The sequence below is a fragment of the Erithacus rubecula genome (genome assembly GCF_903797595.1).
Source record: "Erithacus rubecula genome assembly, chromosome: 21".
NCBI classification, from domain to species: domain Eukaryota; kingdom Metazoa; phylum Chordata; class Aves; order Passeriformes; family Muscicapidae; genus Erithacus; species Erithacus rubecula.
The window spans coordinates 3586912-3612354 of record NC_136673.1 but is presented as its reverse complement, the minus strand read 5'-3'; the positions used below and the strand labels follow the sequence as shown (position 1 = coordinate 3612354).

The 25443-nt window shown below is 51.9% G+C and overlaps 1 protein-coding gene across 1 annotated transcript; it reads right to left on the bottom strand.

Moving 5' to 3' along the window:
• Positions 1-1237: 1237 nt before the first annotated feature.
• Positions 1238-22058, bottom strand: FAM163B (family with sequence similarity 163 member B). The gene is made up of 3 exons (XM_079323911.1): positions 21862-22058; positions 2051-2166; positions 1238-1969 (listed from the first exon to the last, which is right to left on the bottom strand). The coding sequence occupies exons 2-3, from the start codon at positions 2141-2143 to the stop codon at positions 1442-1444; spliced, it is 621 nt and encodes a 206-aa protein (XP_079180037.1). The 5' UTR covers positions 2144-2166; positions 21862-22058; the 3' UTR covers positions 1238-1441.
• Between the last annotated feature and the right edge of the window lie 3385 nt (positions 22059-25443).

Genomic DNA, 25443 nt, shown 5'->3' with positions numbered 1-25443 from the left:
TACTTCAAAAGGTTTCCTGTGGAATTAAAAGCCCTCGTGGTTCGAAGTAAAATTCCCAGCTGGGCTGCAAACAGTGTCCATGAGCCCAGGGGGGGCTGGAGCCACGGCTGCTTCTTCCCAGAGCATCTTTAAAAAAGGAAAATCCCCCTGGAGCACAGCTGAGGCCATCAGAGTCTCTGTGCAGCCAGTCCATCCTCGCCAGCCATCCCCAGGTGATGCTTTTAACCTGAATAATGCCCAGTCCAGGAGAAGCAGGGTGTTCTGTCACATGGAGTGTGGTGAGGTCAGAGGGGCAGGAGTCTCCTCAGTGCTGCAATTCCTCTCTAAATCTCTGAGTAATAACCCCAAGGGCTCCTCTGCAGCACAGCTGGTGCACAGGGACACACCTGGGGAGCAGCTCTGTGCCTGCTGCTCTGCCAGGGCTGTCCCTGCTGGATCCAGGCCATGGAAATGGTCAATGGAAAATGCAATTGGAAGTTTTGGTGAAATTTAAGAGTTTTGACACTATCCTGGATGGGTGAAAAGTGTCTTTTTAATTTTTTTTTTTTGTTTAAAAAACCCCTCCCAGACAGATAAACGTATGTAAAACTGTGCATGCAAGGGGTGGGCACACCCACAGTGACCCCTGTGCCACGGAGCCCTCAGTCAGAAGTTGTGGATGGCATTACTTGGAGCAGGGATGCTGATTATCCACCCCAAAGTGTGCTGTGAGTTATTTCCATAGCTGAGTAACGCAGCAGCTCTGCACCCCCAGCCCAGCTCCCTCATGAGGCCACTCTGGGGGGCTCCAGGGCCAGGCCCAGCCACCATCCTAACCCTGAGGGGACTGTGCCTGGCTGTACCTGGGAATTAACACCTGGCTGGAGGAGTGTGCTGGGCTGGGAATGGTGTAGGGCTGTGCACACACTCCCATGGCTGCAGCAGCAAGCTGCACAGCACAGGGTGCCAGAGGGCTGGGCAGTGACAGCCTTGCTTTGCTAGAGGACATTTTGGGGTGTGTGAGAGCACCCTGGGGCCCCCAGGTTGTGCCAGCAGCTGCTGCTGACCTGCAGCATGAGCCATTTTCAGCCACCCATGAGCCCTGTCACCCGCTCATCATCCCCGGCCGAATGCTGAGGAGGGGCACCTCCTCTGTACAAAAGGATGCTCAATATCAAAATCCTCTTATGAAAGAAAAAAAAGAAAGCAAAGCAACACAGCAGTAGGAAACCTCCCTTTCCAGCTGCACCCTTTTGGGATTGTTCTGCTCCCCCTTTACACCTCCAGCCTGTAGGAATACATTCACTTTTTGTTTGTTTTGCTTTGTTTGTTTGTTTGTTTCCCTTTTCAAAACTCCACCACCAATTCCAACCAGTCCTTCCCGCTGTCCAAAACCCCGGGGGGATGCTGAGGGGCGGGTGGGCACTTCACACCTCACACCTCAAAGCTCTCAGCTCTCAGCTCACACATCGGTGCTGATGCTGCGGCTGCGGGAGAACGCCTCCCGCATGGCCGAGAGCCGGTTGGGGTTCAGCGCCTGCAGGTTGGACACTGGCAGTGCCAAATCCTCCTGGCTCACCGTCTTGTAGCTCACCCTGTCACCCCCGTTGTGCAGATCCTCGGGGGGCTCCTGCAGGAAGAAGGTGGGGGGCTCCTGGAGGAAAGAGGTTGGGGGGTCTTGGAGGAAAGAGGTTGGGGGCTCTTGGAGAAAGGAGGTGGGAGGCTCTTGGAGAAAGGATGTTGGGGGTTCTTGGAGAAAAGAGGTGGGAGGCTCTTGAAGGAAAGAGGTGGAAGGCTCATAGGGAGCACAGCTGGGGCAGCTGGGGCGGCTCTGGGAGGGTTTTTTGGCGAAGGGGGAGGAGGAGTAGATGGAGGGGCCGTTGGTCAGCACTACGTTGCGGTTGCAGTGCAGCGGAGGGATGTGCGAGTGCACGGCGAAGTCGGGCTCCTCCTCGTCCTCCTCGGATTCATCCTTCTTGCAGCAGTAGTACTGAAAAGGGAGGGGCTCAGCTGGCACCCCCAAAAGCCCCCAGCCCACCAGCCCTCCCCTCTGCAGCACCCCCAGCCTTACCTGGAGCCTACAGTAGCAGAGGACGGCGATGATACAGAGTAGAATGACAGTCGCTAATATTCCACCTGTGATGACCACGGTCCCGGCTGTCATCCGCCCTCTTCTCCATTAACAGCCTGCAAAATTGAGAGCACGGCGTGAGGGGATGGGCTGCAGAGCCCCAAACTCTCCCTGAAGTGGGTTAAAAACCAGGAGGCCTCTGAAGGGCAGAATCAGGCCAGGCATCTGCACTTGGCACTGTGCAAAGTCACCGAGGAGTCCCCATCCTCACCAAAATGCCACCTTGCAGGTGCAAGGGTTTAAAAAACTTCATGCAGTGGGTGAGAGGTTGAGTGAGAAGCAGCTCTGGGGTCCCATCTGTCTATTCTGCCCTCGGGAGGGGGAGCCAAGTGAAATAGCACCAGGCACCAAGGGCACTCTCCCAGCTCCTAGCTGGTGGCAGAAAACTCCAGTGATGGAAGAAGGAGCCTTGCAATAAGGATTTATGATCTGCACTCATTTTTCTCTGAGCCTATAATCCGTTTTCCCCATGAAAACAATGTGGTATTTTAATTTGGAGTAACATGGAGCTGCTTTAAGGACTGCAGGGAGTGGAGGGCTGCCCTCCCTGAGAGCAGGACCTGTCTGAGGCACCAGGATCCTCCACACAGACAAGGCACAGTGTTGGGGGGCTGTGGGGGCACCCCAGGATGATGCTTGACAGCCCCAGGTGAGCTGTGGCTGGGAGAGAGGGCACTGGACATCACAGAGATGCTGCGGCTCAGCTCAGCCACCATGCTTGTGTTTTGGGGTACCACCAGCACCCTTCTCTCTCTGGAATGCCCCTTGGGAGTTGGTGCAGCACTGGGAGCAGCAGAAGGTCCCTGTCCTGTCCCTGCTGGGCTCACCCAGATGTTGTGCATCATGCACAGCACCTGCATCACCAGCACAGGACTTGCTCTCAGCATCCCTCCCTTGAAGGCTCAAGGGAGGCCTGGAATTCCTCTCCATCCCAGGATAAGAAATGTTTTTTTGCCCCAGGAAGGATGCTGGGGAGACATGGTACCTGCCTGCTCACACCTGCCAGCAGCTACGAGACACTGGCACTAAAACTGGCACCAAAAACCCCTCCAGAAACCTTTTAGCTGGGACTGGGAATGGGAAGAGTGACATGAATTAAGGGAGAAATCATACCCTGACCACCTACCCTACAATTGCTTTAACAAAGCTGGCTCCCAGCTCCTGCTATCAGGTTAAACCAAAAACCAGCCACCCCAAGCCCTAAATTACTTCAGCACCCGAGGAAAAGCAACTGTATCTGTCAGGGATTTAACCTGCTTCCAAAGAAAACAAACCCGTGCTATATTTTCAGGCACTTAATGTCCTGCTAAAGTTGGGTGAGTGCTGAATGGATAAAGCAGTGTCATGTTTTATGTTGCTGCTGAACAGCTCGGGAGAAGGGAAGGGAATTTATCCTGGTGGCTACAGGGCTTCTCACACCGGCCAAAATCCTGCCCCATTCCTCGAGGAAAACGCTCAGAGGGAGCAGCACAGCCACGGGAAGCGTTTGCAAACGGTGTATCAGTGATTTAGAAATTCTGGCTGCTGTTTAAAGGATGGAGGCGCCAGGTGCCAGCTGGAAATGCCCATCCCCGTGTCCTCTGCTGCTCCCATTGCAATCCAAGGGCTGGGACAGGCTCTGGAGTGGCCACTGCACCCTGCAGGATCCATCGCAGAGCATCAGCATCTCCCTGCCGGCCCAGGATGGGAGGTGGCAGGCTGAGCTCTGCCAGGGAGGGATCTCCGGCTTTTCCACCCATTAATGAAAGCCCCGGGGCACAAGCCAGGGCTGCACTGAGCTGATTTCCATGGTTGCTGTCCAGCCGCGCCCAGCCAGACGTGGCATCGCAGCCACTGCTCCCTCCGGAGCTGCACCATTTGCATTTCTCCCTTTTCCCCTCCCCAAACATACTTCTCTGATTAAAGCTGCATACCTGGAAGCCTTAAACCCTCCAGCGTGCAAAGGGGGAGGAAAGCAGAGCATGCAGAGGCCCATAAGCTGAACAATTCCTGTCTAGACCTCCTTTTTACATTTGTTCCTAATTTCACGCTCCACAGGCTCCCAGATTCATATATTTTGCAATAAATATCCTGGTAAAAGGAAGTGCTTTGCAGCTCTGCTGTGGTCTTGAGAAGGTATGCAGGAGCCCTGCTCTGAGGAACTCAGTCCCAAGAGGTCTCAAATCCTCCCTCCAGCCTTAGGAGGCTTCCAGCCACCCAAGATGTCTGAATCCATCCAAATTCAGCCCCCAGCACACCATCCATCCCTGCCATCAGCAGAAAGGGCTGCAGGGGGGTATAACCCCACACAGGCTGTTTGCCCCCAGCCCAGCAGCCCTTTGCTGTAGGAATGGGGTCCCCAGTGCCATGGGGATGGTGGCCCTGAGGTTACTGGGACACCCAGGGCTTGGTGCAAGACTTCTCCTGTCTCAGAGTGAAAAGGACAGGCTGTGCTGCTACAAACCAAAACCATTCCACAATTCCCAGATGCAGGTTCTGCAGGAGCTGTTTGGTTTTAGACACAACCCTGTGGCACCTGCCAGCTTTTGCACATCCCTGCCATGGCTGGGGATGTTGATTTTGAGGCTGAGTCTGCCTCAGCCTGTGCTCCTGTCTTCCCTTGGGCACTGCCATGAGGAGCTGCTCTTCCCTCCCCAGGAAGGAATCTTCTCATGACCAACAGAGAATGGGAGGAGAAGGGCTGGGATGAGAAATCCTCCTCTTTCCACCTCCCCAGCATCCTGAGCATGGCCCCTGGACCACCATGGGTGCCCAGGGTGGGGAGAGGCTGCTCACAGCTGTGCAGCCCCTGCCTCTGGGGAGCCAGGCGTGGGAGGAAGGCTTCTGAGCAGCTGGGGGGGGCTGAGCTCAGCCCATCCCAAGGCTCCAGCAAATATCTGGCTCCCAAAAGCTCAGCTCCAGGTCTGGAGGATGGAGGGCTCCTGTGGACTGGCCTGATCCTGCCTGCTACAGCTGGGGGACAAAGAGACCTGGGGATGGAAAAGGAGGCTGCTCCAAGGCTGCTCTAAGGACCCAGTTAAGCCAGCTTTTAGAGTTTGCAGGTATTAAGAATAATTTTCTGGATAATTAAATAGGTTAGGCTTTCAGCTGTCCCATCCCACCCCAACTCCCATCTGCAGGGCAACAAAGTCACTCCAAAGAGTTTTGCACCAGCTGGAAGTGCTGCCATGACAAGTGGTTAAAAAAGGGATTGTTTGTCCTGCTGAAGCTGTGCCTGCACAAGGAGATTGTGTCTTACATGCAAAGAGCTGCACCCCAAACTTGTCCCTCTGTACAGCAGTCCTGGGAGCTGCTTCCTCTGCAGCCAGAGACAGCACAGCCCTGGATTCAACACCAAACATGGGAATTGCCCTTATTCACCTGTCTGCAGGAGCTGGAGATTCAGACAAAACAGCCAGACTGGTACAAAATGCCAGCTGGCAGCACAGACACGAGTGCTGGCAGGACTGATCCTGCCCAGTGCCCAGGGAAAAACACAGACACAAACACCCCCTGCTCAAGGGACACCCAGCTCCAACCTCAGCATGAGACCTCGTTCACAGTTTGTGCAGGGCTCAGCTCTGCCCCCTGCTTCCAAACAGCCGAGATGGGCAAAGGAAAGGAGAAAAAAAAGGAGAAACAGCCATCCCACCCTCTGCAGGGAGCAGGGGAGGCCAGCACTGTGTCCTGAAGTGACACCATCCTGCCTGTCTTGGCTCTGCTCTGCACATCCCTGGCCCTGCTCTGTGCTTGCACTGCTGTGTGTGGGTGTCCTCCAGCACCTGGAAGGGCCCCAAGAGGGGCAGTGACCCTGGCACAGCCCCCAGGCTGCCCCTCACCCAGGCTGGGGGGGACCAGCTCATTGGGTCAGGGCAAAGACCCAAGGGAGAGACCCTGGGGGGATGGTGAGGTTGGGGACATTGATGTCCTGTGTGGAAATTGGGCATGTTGGGGTCAGCACGACCCTGTGTGCACTGCAGGTCTTGCCCTGGGTGGGCAATGCAGCCAATTCCCAGCTCATCCACAGATCCTGCTGTTGATACTGATCAGGCCCTGCCTCAGAAGGAAGAAAAAGAGCTCAGCATGACCCAGGGAATCAGGTGAGCAATGCTGGCTGTCCAAGCTGCCACTGCCCTAAGCCACTGGGCCTGGCTGCTTTCTGTCCCACAGCTGGGTGCAGACTGCATTCAGGACCTTGAATCAGAATAACAAGAAATCCCACTGTAATAAACTGTCCAGGGCAGAGCAGACTGGATCTGAGCCCTTGATGCTGTAAAGTTCAGGATAAGCCTGGCTTAGAACCCTCTGCTGCCACCCTGGAGCTCCCTAAGTGCCACAGCTCTGCCCAGAGCTAAACACCAGGGAGCTTTGGTGTGAAGGAAAGCCACTGGGAGGTGGGAAAGCAGCAAATAAACCAGGAGCCAGCTCCAGTTTGGTGGCAAATCCAGCCTTGCTCGTGCATTTCCCCCAGTTCCTGTAATCCTACCCAGTCAATGAATAAGAGTTGGGCTCTGGAAACAGCTGGGCAAAGTGCCAGCAGAAGACTTTGCATCACCAGAGCCAGAGGACAGGGCAGCTGCCAGAAACACAGGCAGGAATGTGGCTTTCCATATGAAAAACACTTTAACCAGAGGGCCTGCATCAGTCCTGTGTGTTCCCTGTCCATTCCTGGCCTGGGGCTGGTGTTCTGTGCCAGGCTGGGGAAGGACACCTGGGGCTGGGTCACTGCAGACCCCTGGCTTTGACAAAGCCACCTGGGCACTCCTCAACATATTGTTCCCTGCTTGCCCATCCCAGTGCTGTCCCCATGGGAAATCCCATCTCCAGGCACTCGGTGCTCCAAAGGGTTTGTGAATATTTTATGAGCAGAGGGCATTTCACTCTCTGTTGTGCCCTTTTGGGAGAGTGCTACTCACAAATTCCCAGGCTCATCCACAGCAGATGGGTACTCCTGGGTGCTGGAGATGGCTCAGAGATCCCAGCAGTTCCATATTCCCACCTGCATCCATCCACCAGGAGTGTGCCCATCCCATCTCTGCTCAGACACTGCCCTAGGCAGAGCAGCTCTGCACTCAGGAGGGGCTTTCCCTACCCTGAAAGGTACCACTATTGATGATCCCTGGAAAAAAGGGAATTTTGTCAGCCTGTGGCACACCAGAGAGGGCTCCACCAGCTGGGAGATGCCTGTAACACTGTCATGGGCTTTGAATAGCAAACAGAACAGAGGAAAAAACATTCCACATCCACCCATCCCCTTCTGGTGGCCTTAGAGCCTTTACCTGGCTCAAAGCCAATTACAGAGGTCACTGTCACTGGTAACCCCCAGCTCAGACTCCTGTGAGAGACCCCCACAAACCCCCCCATCCCTCCTGCAGCTGGGACAGCCCCTGATACTTCAGCTCCCATGATGAGCACAAACCCCACATTGCAAAGGGAAATCATCCCTGATCAATTGATCATGCCTGATCAATTATTTATCAGGCAGGACATGGCTGGAATAGTGCTCAGCTCTGCAGAACAGGATCCCAGCCACCCCCAGGGCAGGGCTCAGGGGACACCTGGGGACAGCACCATGCTCAGGGAAGGTTTAGTGTCCTGACAGGGAGAACTGAGGCTGGAGGTACATCAGGATCACACAGATGGGCTGATTCAGGGGTATATCCCCCATGTCTGCATCAATCAGAATTCACAATTAACTCCACCAGAGGGCTGGAGGGACCAGGGACTGTTCCTCTCCTTTCTGTCCATTCTCAGCTCAGCCCTTCACAGCCAGGAAATCTCCCCCAGTGCTCCCAGAGCAGGGCTGAGGTGGGAAATGGGTCACACTGAGCTGCTCCTTCTGCCTGCTGCTATTATAATTCAATATAACCACATATAAAAATGGTATTACAGAGAATTAACCCCCCAGATTTTATAATGAGAAGTGTTTTGTTAAATATCACGTGCCAGTCCAACAACTCTGTGCTGCACAAGCTTTTTCCAAATATCAAGGACATGCTGTATACAGACCACTGCAGGTGCCCCTGTCAGAGAATCATATTTTGGGTCAAAGGGACCTTTAAACGTCACCAGGTGTGACCCCCACAACTGCCAGAGCAGCCAGGCTGGATTCCTGTGTGACAGCAAACCCAGCAGAGGAGGCTCTGGCTATTCCAGAGATCCACTGAGCAAGAGCCACTTCAAACTGTGGGGTTTCCTGAAGCTTAAAAAAAAAGGCAGAAGTTCATGTCAGAATCAGGGATCCTCTCCCACCAGTTTTTAAAGCAGAAATTAGCTGTTAGTCTGAGTTCCCAGCACACTTGAGAAGGTTTCCTTGGATCCAGGGGTTGCCCCTCAGGCAGTGTGTGCTCTGCAGTAATGAGGCACTAATGGCATTTAGCACAAGCAAATCACGCCTCACAGAAATAATATTTGCACAGCTCATCAAAGTGCAGTGAAGGCTGACTAAGCACAATGCCAGGCAGGGATTTCAGTGACTGCAGATGCTCCATGGAGAGAGGCTGTGCTGCTGGGGAGGGAAGGGGGAACTGCTGAATCACCTGTGTGCTGCCCTTGGCAATGTCCCCTTCAGGGGACACCCTGGAGGTGCTGCTGTCCTCATTGCAAAGTGGCTGGGGAAGGTGACAGTGGCCATCCAGCATGGATGGAGTGCCCACTCTGCTCTGCCCCTCTGTGAAGCATCTGCAGGGGCACAGGGGACACTGAGAGGAATGCTGGTGGCATTGAGAGAGATGCAGGTGATAATGGCAGGGATGCTGGCAGAGGGATGGCAATGAGGACAGGTAAATCCAAAAAACCAGGCCCAAGGAGTTGGAGCAGCAGTGATGGACTCACCCCAGGTCTGAGCTGCCACAGTGGGGGCTCACAACCAGCCAGGCTCTGTCTTCATTGCAGAACTGCTGTGAAACCACTCCAGAGGGTTTTATCCCCCCCAGTCCCACCTTTCACTGCCCAAACAATCCCACTTGCTTAAGCACCAGGAATTATTTCCATCCATCAGCTGGGAAGCAGGCCATAATCCCAAACACACATAAGCAGTCTAAACTCCTTCAAAAAAAAAATAGAATAAAGATGTGCTGTCTTTCCACCCTGCATCATTTAATCACCTCTTGAGTTATGGCTTAGGCAGCTTAAGATATTAAGCATGAGAGAGAGCAGGTTTGGGAATCAGCAGATTGAGACAAGGTGCTGCAATCACTGCTGGGTGGGGAAAGGGTCAGGGAGTGGAAAGCACCCAGGGTCTTCATCCAGCAGGCTGGAAACATTCCTTGGCCAGCCTGAAAAGCTCATTGAGAGCCAAACAGAAACCTTTCTCCTGCTGCATTCACCCACAGGCAGTGCTCACTCTCCACAATCCCACAGCAGAGCTCACTGCAGCCCCCTGGAAAGGCACAGCCAGGGAGATCAAAAAGCCTTAATTGTCAGAAAAGGCTGCTGCACCAATGCACCAAAAGCACAAAAAGGAATTTGTTCTTCTGAAAGAGTGACTCTTTCCAGAATTGCTCCGTTCACGTGGGTTTTGAAAGCTGAACACCAGAAGTGCTGCTCCAGGAGCTCTGTGGGAGCTGCTGTCTGACACCAATGGCTCACAGTGACATTCCTGCTCCCAGCTTCCAGGAAATGCCTCGGGAACGGGGTGCCATGGCTCATCCCAGGATCCTGGCTCATCCCAGAATCTCTCTCTTATCCCAGGATCTCTAGCTCATCCCAGGATCTCTGTTTTATCCCAGGATCTCTAGCTCATCCCAGGATCTCTGTTTTATCCCAGGATCTCTGTTTTATCCCAAGACCTCTGGCTCATCCCAGGATCTCTGGCTCAACCCAGGATCTCTGATTTATCCCACAACCTCTGGCTCATCCCAGGATCTCTAGCTCATCCCAGGTTCTCTGTTTTATCCCAGGATCTCTGCTTCATCCCAGGATCTCCAGTTCATCCCAGGTTCTCTGTTTTATCCCAGGATTTCTGATTTATCCCAAGATCTCTGTTTTATCCCAAGATCTCTGTTTTATCCCAGCATCTCTGCTTCATCCCAGGATCTCCAGTTCATCCCAGGAGCTCTGGCTCTGGCAGTGCCATACCTGACAGGGGAAGTGTTGCCACTCCAATTTCCATTTTCAGACAGGGAAATCCATCCCAGCTCTGCTTTTGGAGCCAGATTTTGCCTGAACCCCCTCAAATTCCAGCCCATTTCCATTTTTCCCACCTGGGCAGCCCTGGGTGAGCAGCTCCACCCTCCAGAGGGTTTGGGGAGCCCCAGCCTGAGCCCACAGATTCCTGGAGGGGAAGGAGCATCGATCCTGAGCTGCTGCTGAGCCATCGATCGGGAGGGAGCAAGGGCAGCTCAGTGAACAGTGTTGGTAAGCAGGAAATGCACCAGCTCTGCATTTGCAAGGGGTGTGAACAGCTCTGAGGGGTGGCAGGAGCCTCAGCAGATTAAAGGCTTTGAAAGCTGCGTGTCTTGCTTCCCTTTGCTCAGGAGTCAGGGATCCAGGGAGCTCTTTGAAAGAAATAAAATGAAATGAAATGAAATAAAATAAAATAATAAAATTAAAATATAATATAAATTAAATATACAACATAGAATAAAATAAAATAAAATAAAATAAAATAAAATAAAATAAAATAAAATAAAATAAAATAAAATAAAATAAAATAAAATAATAAAATTAAAATATAATATAAATTAAATATACAAAATAAAATAAAATAAAATAAAACAAATTATAATATAAAATAAAATATACAACATAGAATAAAATAAAACAAACAATAAAATATAAAATAGAAAGTAAAATATAAACCGTAGAATAGAATAAAATAAAAATATAATATAAAGTAAAATATAAAACATAAAATCAAGCAATAAAATAAAAATATAATAAAAACCAAAATAGCATAAAATAAAATAACAAAATAAAATTATACAATAAAAATTATAATATAAAATGAAATATAAAACATAAATAAAATAAAATAATAAAATAAAATAATAAAATAAAATATAATACAAAATAAAATATTGAAATGAAATGAAATGAAATGAAATAAAATAAAATAAAATAAAATAAAATAAAATAAAATAAAATAAAATAAAATAAAATAAAATAAATAAACCCTGAGAGCTCCAGGGTCATCCTAGACCCAGCCACCAACACATGGAGCAGCACCTGTGTCCCTGCCCAGCCCTGCCAGCTGTGGGTGGGTGTCTGCAGCTGGTGACATCTCCATCAGCATCACTCTGCCCCCCCCCAGCATCCCTGAGCTCTGCTGGGCTCTGGCTTTCCATGCAATCCCCTTTTCCCTCCCCAGTTCCCTGCTCTGCCCTGGGGACCCAGAGCTGCCTCTGTGCTTCCAGCTCCTGCTGCTGCTGTGTGACACCAGGGGAGTCCCTGTCTGGGATCTCCAAAGAGACACACATTGCTGCTCTCAAAAAAACCCCCAAAAAACCAAAAAAACCACCAGAAAAAAGGGCTGGGAGTTTCCATAGCTACAGCTTTACATTGCTCTGGTGGAGGCTCTGGCTCAAGCCCTGTAATGAGGCACAAGCTGAGTGGTTTTGGAGTGTTTTTCCCACTCCAGCCCAGCAAGGCAGGCTGGTGCATGAATAAAGAAGAGGAGAAGAGAGGGGGAGCTCGGGGATCTTGGAAATGAGACATGAATGTGAAGGACTGGAGTTTGGCACTCTGCTGCTGGGGCAGGGCATGGGCTGCACTGGGTGGGGAGGGCAGAGGGTGAGGGCAGAGACACTGCCCACAGCACCTGGGGCTTGCCTGGCTCCCCTCCCTGCCCTTTGTTCAGTGTGGTGTCACCCACCCAGGGCTGGTGCCAGCACTGTCACACCTGCACTCACAAAGTGATCACAGGCTGACAGAATTCCACACTGCTCTGGGTTCACTGCCCCAAGCCCTGTCCAGCCTCCCCTTGGGAGGATCATGAACAAGAGGGAGATGGGCTTCCTCACTCTTTGCACCCTGGAGTTTCTGCACAGGCAGAAAAATCTCCTTATGTTATCCTCTTTAATAAGGATTTGTCATTGCTGCATCAGGGAATTAATACAGACTGTCTGAGAGGGTAATTTTCAAATTCTTGGCAACTCACCATGAAACAGTTCCAGTAAATTTTCCCTTTTTTCCTCACCTTAATTTTGTTACAGCTTTTCCTGGGAGATGAGAGAGGGAAAAGTTTAACTCAGAGAAAAAAAAAAAAAAAACAGGCAAAACAACAAAACCAAAACTCCACAACAACAAAATCATAAGTGAAAAAGCAGAAAAGATAAAGGAACTCAGCTGAAAACCCTCATTAGGAGAATAAAGCAACAGAGAAAAAACCCTTTACACAAATTGCACTGCTCAAGCACATGTGGGTTGGGAACTGCTGGGATCAAATGTTTGAAATATTGACTGTTCCCAGGGACAGCATCTTTCCAAAAGCTGAACACGTGTGAGGATCTTCTTGCCTCTTGTCAGCACGGGGACGACACCAGCCCTGCCTTTGAAATGACTCCTTGGTGCTGGAGAGCCCTGGAGAGCCTGGCACTGGCTCCTGCTCCTCATCCCCCTCCTCCCTCTGTGCCCAGCAGGCACAGAAATGCTGCCCTGGGCACCACAAAGTGGGAAACTGAGGCAGGAGGGGTGAGAGGATGGGGGTGAACAGCTCAGTGCTGGTGCTTCCTGCAGGTCCTCCCTTCCTTGTGTCAGGAGAATAATCCACAAACACCAGGGGTTTGTGTCCAAAAAGGAGACAGAGGAGACCTTTTTGTTTTATTTAAATACAGGGAGAGGCCATGGGGCATTCCCCTGGGATCTCTCAAACTTTTAGAGGATGCAGCCTCCTTTTTATCCCAATTTCCCTCTCTCTTTCCCCATTGGCTGAGGTACTTGAGTGGCACAGACTGCCCAAACACCTGACACCTGAGATTCCCCTCTAATGTACAACCCTTCCTTTCAATTTTTAATTCTTATAGAATTCATAGTTTTTCCCTGTTGCTTCTTTCATCTTCTGATATCCAATTCCATTTATCAGCAAACCTTCAGTTTGTTTGTAAAGGCAAATATATTTTTTTCCATTCATTAATCAGTGGAATCCATCCCATTATTTCTTTTATCTCTCAGTGCTAGTTTTATCTACCCACAGCTTGTTTATAAAGATAAATCCATCATTCCTCTCATTTGCTGACTGGCAAAGGACCAGAAAGTGCCAGGGCTCTTCTCTTAGAAAGCCAAGCCCTGAATCCCACTCACAGCAGCCCCAGGTGGGGTCAGGGCTCTGGAGCCCCAGAAATGATCCACCCATCCTGGGAAGCAGGAGGAGGCTCACACTGCACCCCCAAATCCCAGCTGGATTTCAGCTTCCTCCCCTTGCACTGAGTTCAACTGAAGATGGTTGGTGGAACTCCTTGGGAAGCAGGAATGTTCTGCTGTTAAATAACAGAGTTCATGTGCTGGACTGGGAGCTGTGAACTAAACTAGGAAAACTGATGATTTCCTGAGCTGAACTGGGATGGACTGGGAGCCCAGAACCAAATTAGCAAAACCTTCCCTGAAGTGATGCTGATTTTCTGAGCTCTCCAGGCACCACCTCCCCCAGGGAGCCCTTCATTACCATCCTGCCTCCTTGCAAACCAGACAGAGAGCTGAAGTTTGAGTCTTAGGAAACCCAGAGCTGTAAAAGTGTGAGCATCTTCCCTGCCAGTGCCTGGGAGTGCCCCTTGGCACAGAAGAGCCCCTCAAAATGTGCAGTGGAGCTGCTGCTGTAGGAGATGCCCCTTTGGAAAGTTCAGAGAAGAAATCTCTGGGAATCAGGAATACATTCACTGCTGTCCCAAACTACAGGCCTGCTTAAGAAAAAACCTTCCAACCTGGCTGCCACTGCTCCTGGGGCTGACAGAGGAGAGAATGGAGCCCAGGAATTTCTGCTGGGAGCCCAGGGTGCTTCAGTGCTGCTTCTGGTCTATTTAATTTGGATTATCATGGAATTGCACAAGCCTGTGATATTTGGGTTGCAAGGTGATGTTAACAACAATCATACAAAGCCCTTTTCATTTCAGGTAATGGCAAACCTGTATTAATTTTTGGGACTCTTCTCTTTTTGAGCAAAACTCCAGCAGCAGTGCATGCCAATTTTATGCATCCCTGGGGCTGAGCAACTCTAATCCTCTGCAGTCAACAGATCTGCCACAGCCCAGAAATCTTCACACTCTATATTTACTACCAATCAATCAGACAGTGTTTTAAAGGCTAACCCTTTGCCTGCCAATTTGAACATTCAACAATACATAATATTTATAATGGTACCTAGAAACCAGGTCAGATCAGTGCCTGTTTTCTCAGAAATTGGTAGCACTGTTTTGTGTTTTTTCTGTAACCTGCATTGTTTTCTTCAAAAATACAACATAAACAAAGATGTGGTGCCAGAAACACAAGGGAAAATAGGTGCAACTAAGAAAACTCCACTTTCTGTGGGCTGAATCTGCTCCCACGAGCTTCTGTGAGAATCAGGAATAACTCTCGAGAAAACAGCAAAGCTGAAGTGTTGCAAATCAGAAAAAATCATCTGGAACTGTCCAATATTCATTGTGCTTGTCTTTATTTAGGGGGCTGGGCCTGCCCATGGGATGTCACATCCAGTGCTGGTCATAGGGGATCACAGAATTCCAGACTGGAATGGGTTGGGAGGGACCTTAAATCCCCTCTTATCCCATCCCCTGCCATGGGCAGGGACATCTTCCACCATCCCAGGTTGCTCCAAGCCCTGTCCAAGCCAGTCTCGGACACTTCCAAAGATCCAGGGGCAGCCACAGTTTCTCACCCTGGTGCAAAGAGGAGAGACCCAGGAGCTCCTGCCCGAGCTCAGTGCTGGAATCACAGACTGGTTTGGGTGGGAAGGGACCTGTAAAGGTCCCCAAGTCCAACCCCCCCAGCCAGGAGCACATTCCCTGCTCTGTGTGGACCTTAACTCTGCCACAGTCACTCAGAAAATGGCTTTGGTGACAGCTGGATGGGAGACATCACCTGGAGGCCTTTGAGAAGCACCTTTCAGGCATTTTGCTGCATTTTGGATGTGGAAGTGGGGCTGGTTCTGCTCTCCTGGCAGAGCTGCAGCCACGGGCAGTGGCAGCTTAGTGCCTGTCACTGTTTGCACAAGGAGAAAGTCACACAAGAAGCCCACGGGGCAGCCATAAGTTTGAATTATTACCCCAGTGGCTCCTTTGTGTAACATAACAATAAACCCACTAAATTTTCCTAACAACAAACGCAAATCAGCGCTCGTTATCCATCCCCTCCCAGCTCCACTCCCACTCTCACAGCAGAGCTATTTTCCCCCAGATCCCATTGCTAATCTTTCCAGGGCTTAGCATCCCAGCAGGAAACACCAATCAGACCGAGACACCTCCTTCCACAGGAGAGCCTGCATCCCTGCAAATCCCTGCTTGCAGTGGTGGAGAGATGGGGGGAGATCCCCAACAGCGAGGCCGCGCATCTCAGCCACATCTGGAACACTCCAGGCTGTAATTCCTCCCCGGGAAACAGCTCGGATCGCCACAAAATGCCTCCTGCTTTCCCCTATAACTCGGTTTTCCTCTGTTCATTGTGTTAAGGGAAGAGTGGCACGGTGCAATCCGGTGTTCTGGGTGGACAAGCGGGAGGCAGGAGCATCCCTGCCCGCAGGAGCTCCGTCACCTCGCCGGGAAGGCAGGCAGCAGCGAAAGGAGGGAGCTCATGGTTTGCCAGAGCTCAGGCTGGAAGATCCGTGATGGATCCAAACCCAAATGCACGCAGAGAGAGCACAGATGCAAAGCCCGAGCAGCTGCCCCTGCCCGAATGGGGAGGAAACGCGGGATCCCAAAGAGCAGCTCAGTGCGGGATCGCACCGTCCCTGCCATAAAACAGCACAGCACCGCCCTGGCAGAGACACCCAACACCCAGAGAAGCGAAGGTGGAATATTTGGAAGAGAAATGAGGAAAGCTGTCTGTAGGTAAGTTATTTTTCTCGCCGGAAGCCGTGCCTGTGAGTGATGCTTCAGCAGAGCTGTGATTCTGGAAGCCGCTCCGGGGACTCGTCTGGCGCTTCCCTGTGAAATCCCCCTCGCTCCCGGGCACAGCAAATCCCAGCCTCAGCAGAGCCTCTGGATCATCCTTCACAACAAACTCCACCACATCTCTCTGCTGTGATCAGTCTGTGAATCTTTGAACCACAAGGCATTTCGATCCTGTTCAGCTGAAGTGACCTGAGCTGGGGAGAGGTTGAGGACACGAGGAATCCAGAGGGTTTCAAAGCAGCCCCATCACCCAGAAATTTGGGGGTTTCCCTTGCTCTGGCACCCACTTTATTGGCATTTATACAGATGGATTTCCCCCTTTAATCTCAAATACTCAATGAGTAAAGAGAGGAGCTGGCTTTGCCTGGTGCCAGCTCTGTGGGGACAAGGCAGAACTACAAGAGGCCACTCAAGTCCATCGTGGTCCATCCTTTCAGGAACAAGGGACAGCTCTGTACAGGAAAAAAATGCAACCACCCAGGACTTTTCCTCCTGGTTTGCTAAGATGGGAAGGAAGGGGAGGAAATCCCAGCTGTGTGGCCTGCTCATCACTTGCAACTCCCCCAATGTAATGAGCTTATGAGCTTCTGCAGCTCAGAGCCTGTGGTAAATTCATACCTAGAGCAAAGCCACGGCGTGGCCTCAGAGCCAGACCTAAAGCTGGTGGTGCCCTGGGCTCTGTCTCCTGCTGAGCAAGATCATCTCCTTTATCCCCTCCCCAGGAGAGGCCAAGCAGCTCAGCCTTGAAAGAGCCTAAGCTGGACTTCAATTCAAAGGGAAAAAAAATGCTTTTTCACCAAAGCCTATTTTTCAGGCAGTTTCCCATGGTTTTCTCACCACCTAAAGATTTTGTGATTGTTATCTTGGAAAGGGAGGAAGAAGAGGATGGGGTTGTGGAGCAGGAAGGCAGGGCTGGAACAGAAGGGAAAGGGAGGGATGGGCAGCAGGCTGGGTGTGGGGATCTGAGCAGCTCCAGGTGAGGCAGAGCAGGGCTGGAGCCACGGGACAGGATGGTTCTGCTGCAGGCAGAGCCCTCTGCTTGGCTCCAGGGCTCCATTGAGAGGAATTCACTCACCCCCAGTGTCCCTCAGAGAAAAACACTGGTGAAACAGGAAGATATATGAGCTCATGACATGATTTCCTCTCTGAGGGGCAGGAAATCATCAGTGACCATTAATTCTGCCTGCCCTGGGGTTGAGGAGAGCAGCCAGCAGTGGCTCCTGCCAGGAGCAAGTGCAGATGTGCAGTGACAGCAGAGCCACAGCTCATCCCTTCCTCCACGTGAGCAGCACCCCTGGCACCTGGGCCAGGGCAGGGCAGGACAGCTGCCCTTGGCTCCTGGCAGGAATTCACTCTTCCTTTCTTTGCTAGAGAGGCTGCTCAGGGCTCTGGAGTGCTGAGCAGAGGCGTGGGCTCCTGCTGTGGCCTCGCTGGGCTCTGGCAGCTCAGCCCCTCTCCCTGCAGAGCCGCCCACCCTCGGCTCAGGTGCTGCTTTATCCATGCTAATGACATTTATTTTCTCCTCAGTGCCTCGGGGAGGGCTCTTTCTCTCGCCCTCCCTGCTAATGTGAATCCTGCTGCCCTATTATGCTGATCTGAGAACTCTTTTTTTAGTGTTGAACTGCTGGTGAGCTCCCCTGCATCCCCTGCCTGTGCCCCCCAGCTTGCTCTTCCTTCAGCCATTTCCCAGGTTTGATCCCACCAGCACTGAAGTAACGAGCAAACCCACTCACATTTTTAGGTTGGATCAGGTCCCTCACCTGGCTAGGACAGGCTGAGCCTTACTTTTGGGGTTAAGGTAAGTTCCCTCTAAAACACCCTTAAGAAAAGGCAATTACCCCAGTGCCATTAAAGCTTTCACCATTGCACAGCCAGATAAGTCGCTGGGAGCCTTTTGAAATAACCTTTAAACAATAGATCCTGTCTTGTTTACTGAATGTTTCTGAACTCAGCAGTAATGCATCCAGATGTCACCCCTGCCTACCGTAGGCCTAACTATTTCTGGAAACACACCAAAGGCAAATTGCTTGGATAATGTCAGATATCGTTGCAAAAAGAATATGACAAGTTTCCATCTCCTTGATAAAAGCTGTGGAGCAGAGAGTTATTTCCCAGGGCAGCAGAACTGTGTGTACCTTCAACTCAGCCCTGGGTAGGAGCTGCATCCCTCCCTCCTCCAGCTCATGCACAGGTGGATGATGGCACGTGTTTTCCAGCTTCCTGCTCAGGAAAATATCCCTGCTGCTGTCCAGAGAAGCTCAGCACACTCACAATATCCATGCTGGGGGGTGTGTGGCTGCAGGTGGGTTTTGTCCTGCAGGAGGGAGATGGGGAGAAGTGCTGGGGATGGTGAGCAGGGGCTGAGCTGCCCTGGGGATGCCTCAGCTCATCTTGTGCCATTATTGGGAGTGGAGTTAAATGTCAGCTCTGAGCCATCCTGGGGGATTGTTCAATGAGCAGAGAAAACTCTCTGAAGTGAGAGGGTGACAGAACTCACTCATGTCCTGTCTCCACTCCCTGTCCTGCCAAGGGGAGCTCACACTCAGGGAGATTTTGGACCCAACATTGTCCCTGCTGATGCTCAGCTCCAGAGAGAAATCTTGGGCACACAAGATGAGGTAAAATCATCATCACTGTGGTCCTGGCCTAAATCTAGTCCTGTGCTTCCTCACTGATGCTCTGACACCTTGAGAATCACATCTCCATGGAGCCTGGTCCTCCTGCTGCTGCCCTGAGCTGCTATTAATGGGTCAAGGCTGTTATTAACCTTTCCAGGGACAAAGAGGTCCAGGGATATTACAAAATATTATTTTGACCTTTAATTTCCTTCCTCAGCCTTTCCAGCTGCCCCAGGGCTGCTCTAGCAGGTTCCTGAGGTCCCAGTCCTGTCTGGGTTGGTCCTGGCTGTGAGCTGAATGTGGCTGAAAGGCTGAAGAGGGTCAGAGCCCATCACCAGCTATCTGTCACCCCTCTGCCCATCTGCACTGCTGGGATAAAGGCTGTTTGCTCAGGCAAAGGGGGAACCAATCCTACCATGACAGATCACAAGGAGATAACACACAACAACCTGGGAGAAAACGCAGTTTAGATGGGGAATGAGCTGCAAGTTCAACCCCAACAGCTGCCACCTCTGCTCCATCCCTTCCCTGCACCTCTTCAATGTCACAAGTTGCATCACCAGCCGTGATGCAGGAGCCCAGCCAGCATGCAGCGCCTCTTCCCTGGCCATGTCCTTGTCCATATCCATGACACCACCACACACAGGTACCAGAACAGCCCGAGTGACAGGGGACACAGCCACCCCTGCTTCTTCCACCAGCACTGCAGCCAGAGCGAAAAACCTGAGTCAGGCAAACCCCTTGGAGCTTGGCCAGCTGCAAAACCCCTCCCTGCCCCACGTGCTGGGCACTGAGGACACATCCTGACGTCCCAAAGGTCAGGGGCACAGACTGTGCCAGGCTGTGAGGATGCAGCAAAGCTCTCTGGGCTGCACATAAACACCTGAGGGAGTTGAGCACCTTTATCTCTTTGAATCTGGCACCCAGAAAAACTTTTGGAGATCCTAAAGGGGTGCTGAGGAATGGCTGTAGGGTCAGGGGTGTTCTTCAGCTTCAGAGAGGGAAGGTGAAAGAAGAATTTAGAAAGGTTTGGGTCCATAAACCACGGGCAGTGAGTCTGTCCCTTACCCACTGCTGAACACGTTCTCAGAGAGCAAAGCTCCTGTGTCAGAGCTCCAGGCTTGACTCTCGTGTCACCTCCACGAGGTTTTAGGGACTGCCACAGATTCAATGGAAAAGGGTCAGGAGATGTGACAGCCAGACCCACCTCCCAGGCTGTGCTGGAAAACAGTGAGGACACAGGCAGGAACCACAGCACTGGGGATGTTCTGCAACTCCTTGTGCCCAGGTAGGGACAGGTATTTCAGAGCTGCCTGTGTTTGAAATCTGTGACTGCTGGCAATAAAACAGAAAGGAATAAATGCTTTTTCCTTTCCCTCAAATCCCCACATCCCTTCTGAAAGAGAACCAATGTACTGAGGGGTGATAAATCAACATCAGTAGCTTTGCAGGGGATTTTGTTGAAGTTCTTTATCTCTCCTGAGCACCATCACCATTCCTTAAGAGGTCCTGTCACCGTTCTGCACAGAAATCCTGACATGCAGAGCAAGGAGGTTACACTTCTAATTACAGCTGCATGGTCTTTAAGGTGTTTAAAATCTTTTTTTCACCAACTGACAGCCCCTAATGCACCTTTCTGCTCATTTCAGGCAAGAAGAAAATCAACCACAGACACTGCAGAGAACCTCCAGTTATTCACAAGCCATTGCAATGGGGCAGGAGCCTCAGTACAGGTGTGGGATAGTTCAGGCACTCACTTCATGCACGATTCATGTCGACTGCTTTCCCTCACATTGATATAATTTAGATGCTTCCTCGGCGAAGACAAGATGTGATGACTAAAAATCCCATCCTACTGGGTACTTTTGCTCAAATGAAGTCACCCAGGAGAACCATCTGCACTCTAAAAATTGGGATAACCCGCCAGGTTCCCTAAAATGACAGCTATACCTCATGGCAGACTGAAGTGCAGAGTTTTCCCATCTAGGTTTTATGCTGATTTCGCTGCTCGTTTCAGGCTGGAAGACAATCTGTTGAACCTCAAAGTGCTGTCTTCTCTTACCTTGAATTTATTCTGCCAGAAAACTGTCTACCTTAATGAGTGTGAGCACACCCCCACTACCTCCCAAGTTTGGTGATCTGTTATGTCAAATATAAATAATCCTGTCTGAAAGCGGTCGATATGGGGAAATGAAAAGCCATCTTCCCTTGGGGGATTTTTCTCTCCCTCCCACAGCCCCCCTGAGCCCTCAGGCTACCTTTAATGTGCTGAACAGCATCTGTGTGGCTCTGAGAGAACAGACCTTGATGGCTGCTGGATTCAGAGTGACAAAAAAAACAACCCACAGGTGACTGTGCCATCACCCTCCTGGATCCCTCTCCATCACCACTGCTCTGCTGAGTGGGAGCTAAAGGGATGCTTTACTACCTAACCCAGGGTTGGGGTGTCCTACAAACTCATTGAGATGGACAGGGGGATTCTGATGCCTTTTGGGGCCAGCACATGAGGTGGAAACAAAGTGAATCACATGGCTCTAGGTGAGATGTCCAGACAATGAAGAGAGGCCGGTTCCAGCCCCACACAGAGTGTGCAAAGGGGACCGAGGAGTCCCTGGGGCAGAGAAGGACACGACCTGCACACCCAGGAAAAGGATGGGATGGGGGCAGCTTTCCCATTCTGTCCCCGAAAGATGCTTTCACGCCATCCCTCATAGGCTTTGGAGGTGTAGGATGAGGGAAAGCCGAGCCTGGAGCATCCAGGAGGGTCTGAGGCGGCAGGACTTGCCCGGTCCCTCCGGGCAGGCTCTGGGGCAGCGGATGCCGTGCAGTTCTCCATGTCCCTCCTCACCGTGTCTCCCCCTCCAAACCCCTTCCCAGCCCCACTCCCGGCTGTCCGTGCCCGCTGCCCTCCTCGCAGGCATCCCCCGGGATGCGGGTTCGCTGCCGGTTCTCCCGGAGCAGCATCCCCGGCAGTTTCGGATGCACCGGGCGGCGGGGGCGGGAGCGCAGCAAACCGGGAAAAAACAGCGCTGGGAGAGACGGGGAGAAGGGACCCGGCAGAGCCGGGGGGGTCCCGCGGAGCCCCCGCACCGGCGCCTTCTCCCGCTCCGCTTACCTTCACACGGGGGAATGGGGCCGGCTCGCTCAGGTGAGGACCGCGTCTCCCGAAGTCTCCCGCTCGGAGAGCATCAACACCAAAATAAACGGTTTAAAAAAAAAAAAAATTAAAAATCTTAAAAATGAAATAACGATTTAAAAAAAATAATTAAAAATTAGCGGCAGCAAGCAGGCTGAGGAGGCGGGCGGCAGCGGAGCAGGCAGCCGGCAGCAGCCACCCCTGTCGGCACATGGCCGGGCCGGCGGCTCTGCGGGGGCCGCTCCCGCCTCCCCGCCCCGCTGCCAGCGCCGCCGGGGCCGCCAATGACGGGCCGGGAGCGGGGCCGAGCCGAGCGGCGCCCCCCGAGCCCCGCAGCGGCCCCCGAGCCCCGCAGCGGCCCCCGAGCCCCGCAGCGGCCCCCGAGCCCCGCAGCCGCCCCCCGAGCCCCGCAGCCGCCCCCCGAGCCCCGCAGCCGCCCCCCGAGCCGAGCGGCGCCCCCCGAGCCCCGCAGCCGCCCCCCGAGCCCCGCGGAGCCCCCCGAGCCCCGCAGCCGCCCCCCGAGCCCCGCACGGGCCCCCGAGCCCCGCAGCCGCCCCCCGAGCCCCGCACGGGCCCCGCACGGGCAGCGCCGCGCCCGCCGCCCCCCGCCCGCAGCCCGCGGTGCGGCGCCGCCGGAGGGATGCGGGGCTGCTGCCCGCTCCCAGCCTGGCGTGCGGGGATGCTCCGCTATCCGGGAGGGGCAGAGCGGTGCTGCCCGCAGAGCTGGGTTACAATAAAGAGAGAGGGGTCATCCCCCTAAGGGCCCGGATCACCCCCCTACAGAGTGGGGTCACCCCCTCAATATCAGAGCCACCCCTCAAAGAGAGAGAGGTCATCCCGGTATATCCCCTGCAGAGCTGGGTCACCTCGTCAATACCCGAATCACTCCCCAAGAGAGTGGGGTCATCCCCTCTATACCCAAATCACCCCCTTACAGAGTGGGGTCACCCCTCTATACCCAAATCACCCCCCTACAGAGTGGGGTCACCCCTCTATAGCCCAGCCATCCCCCAAGAGACTGGGGTCACCCCTCTCTATACCCAAATCACCCCCCTACAGAGTGAGGTCACCTCTCTCTATACCCAAATCACCCCCTTACAGAGTGGGGTCACCCCCTCTATACTGAGATCACTCCCCAGCAGAGTGGGGAGTAGTCCATCCATCCCCCAATAAAGTGGGGTGACCCCCTCTATACCTAAATCACCCCCCAAAAGAGTGGGTCACCTTCTGTATATTGGGATCACCCCCTTACAGAGCCAATTCACCCCTTCCATAGCCCAACCACGCACCTGCAGAGTGGGGTCACCCTCTCTGTACAAGGAACATTCCCTTAAAAACCTGTTCACCCCCTCTATTGCCACATCACCCCCTTACAGAGCCGTGTCACCCACCATGGAATGGAAACCAGTCAGGGAATGTTGGTTTGAACAAGAGAGCTTCACCCCTAGTGCTGGCACAGGAGAAGAATCCCCCTGTCCATCCCCAGTGCAGGGGTAAAGCCAAGGCAAACCCCTCAGCACCCCCAGTTTGATCCTACACAGCCCCCAGGGCATTTCATAGGTGACATGAGTTTGTTCCCTGCTCTGTTCTTCAGGAGCTGTGCTGGGGTTTCAGCTGGTTTTGGTTTTATGAACAGAACAGGGAATGTCTCTCCTCTTCCCAAATCCATGGCCATTCAGCACAACCTCAGCTCATCCACAGCTTGTTCCCAAAATGATGATTTTCAACAGCGGTGATTCACAAGATTTCCTTAATGCTTGGGTAGTGATGACCCTTCAGAGCTGAAAAAAAAGCAAAATTTTGGACAAAACCTGAATCCTAGAAGGGCATTACCACTCTAGCAGGTGGGCAAAGCGCAGAAGCACCACCACAGGTGATGTGTGGTTTCCCCCAGCCCCAGGCTGATGCTCCCCTGAGCTCTGCACTCCCTGCTCCCTGCACTGAAACCCATTCCCAAGAACTAACTTAATTTTTCTCATCAGCAGTTCCAGCCTATTGATACTTTTCTGTCCCTCTCAGCTGATGAGAATAATCAATGTTTTCACAGCACATCTGCCCTTTTTTGAGATGGTATCGCTCACAGCACTCCTTTAATCTATACAGAGGGAAACAGTTGCCTTTAATTAATTTCTCCCCCAATAAACTGATCACTGCCAGCAACTCCAGCACACTTTACACGCAGTTCAAAAGCTTGTGCAGAGATCTGAAAGGAAAAGCACTCACTGTGATGACAAGTAATGAAGGTGAGGGGGAAAAACCACAGTTTATCTTTAAAGAGTCTACTTAAGACTAAATTATTTAATTATTATATCAAATCACTTAATACTGAACTGTGTTGTGGTTGCTGTTGGGTTTTTCTTCAAGGTTGCTTGAACCACTTGCAGAAGATATTGAAGGGCTGTGCTTTAAAAAAAACCCAACCAATTTTAGCTTTTTATTACTTGTGCAGGTCAAACGTCATCGTCTGGCAATTTGTCACTGTATCCTTGCTCAGAAATATGAACAATGGAGGTTCTCTGCTTGGCCCATTCATTTTGGTTTCAATGCCTGGCCTCAGGTACTGCAATAAACATCCTCCTTGCTTCCCAGGGAGATGTCAAAGCAATTCTCACGGAGCAGAGCCCAGGATAAGAAGCAAGGAAAAACAATGTTATAACAAGGACTTAGCAAATGCTTGGGCTGCCTTGTGAGAGTCCAGAGCTTGTATTTTAGATTTTAACATGAGGTTTGCTTACTGTAAAAGCAATTCTGGGAAGATCAGAATCCTGTGAAGGAGAAAAATGTTTTTATAATGTATTTCTGTCTTGCACTGGTGTACAAGACCTCCATGGTGAACATGGTCTGGCTGTGCCAGGGGCTGTACAAACATTGATTCCCCAGACTTTGCAACAGAAATTTTTACAGAAGGGAAGTGCTAATTAGCATCCACACTTTGGGAGCCAGTTGATAGCCTCGAGATCTGGCAGCTGGCCAGCCACAACTTTCATCAACCCCAACATTTGGGAAGTGTCCTGTGCCTGCCAAGTCTGTGGGATAAACAGACCCAGCAGCAGCCAGGAGCCAATTCATCACTGGGTTTGAGGGGCAGTGCTCAGGTGCTCACCTGCCTCCCTCCACCACCACCCATGGGTTATTCCCAGTGTCAATCCTTCAGTGATTTGGTGCCCCCCCACTCCTGCAGCCCCAAATTCTTGATTTTCTCCTTTGGCTCAGAACTTGGCATCAAGACTCCTCCTGTCTCTGCAGCCACTTTCATTGGTTTTAACTGCAGAATTTTATATTGCTGAGAACAGCAGGGATTCCCAGGTTTGTGCTCTTCCACAGCCACCTCTCCCCACCTGCTTCAGCCCCCACAATGTCAGAACCAGCTGGATTTTAACACAGCCCCAACAACTGCCCCAAATTGGGACCTTGCTGGTGTCCCCTTGCATGCCCTGCCATGGCTTTAGGCAGGAGCTGAAGGAGCCCTGGGGACACACCTGTGTTACACTGAGAGGTGTCTGTCCTCAAAGGTGACAACCTCAGGGTGCCAAGGGATGAATCTGATCAACAAAGAGACAG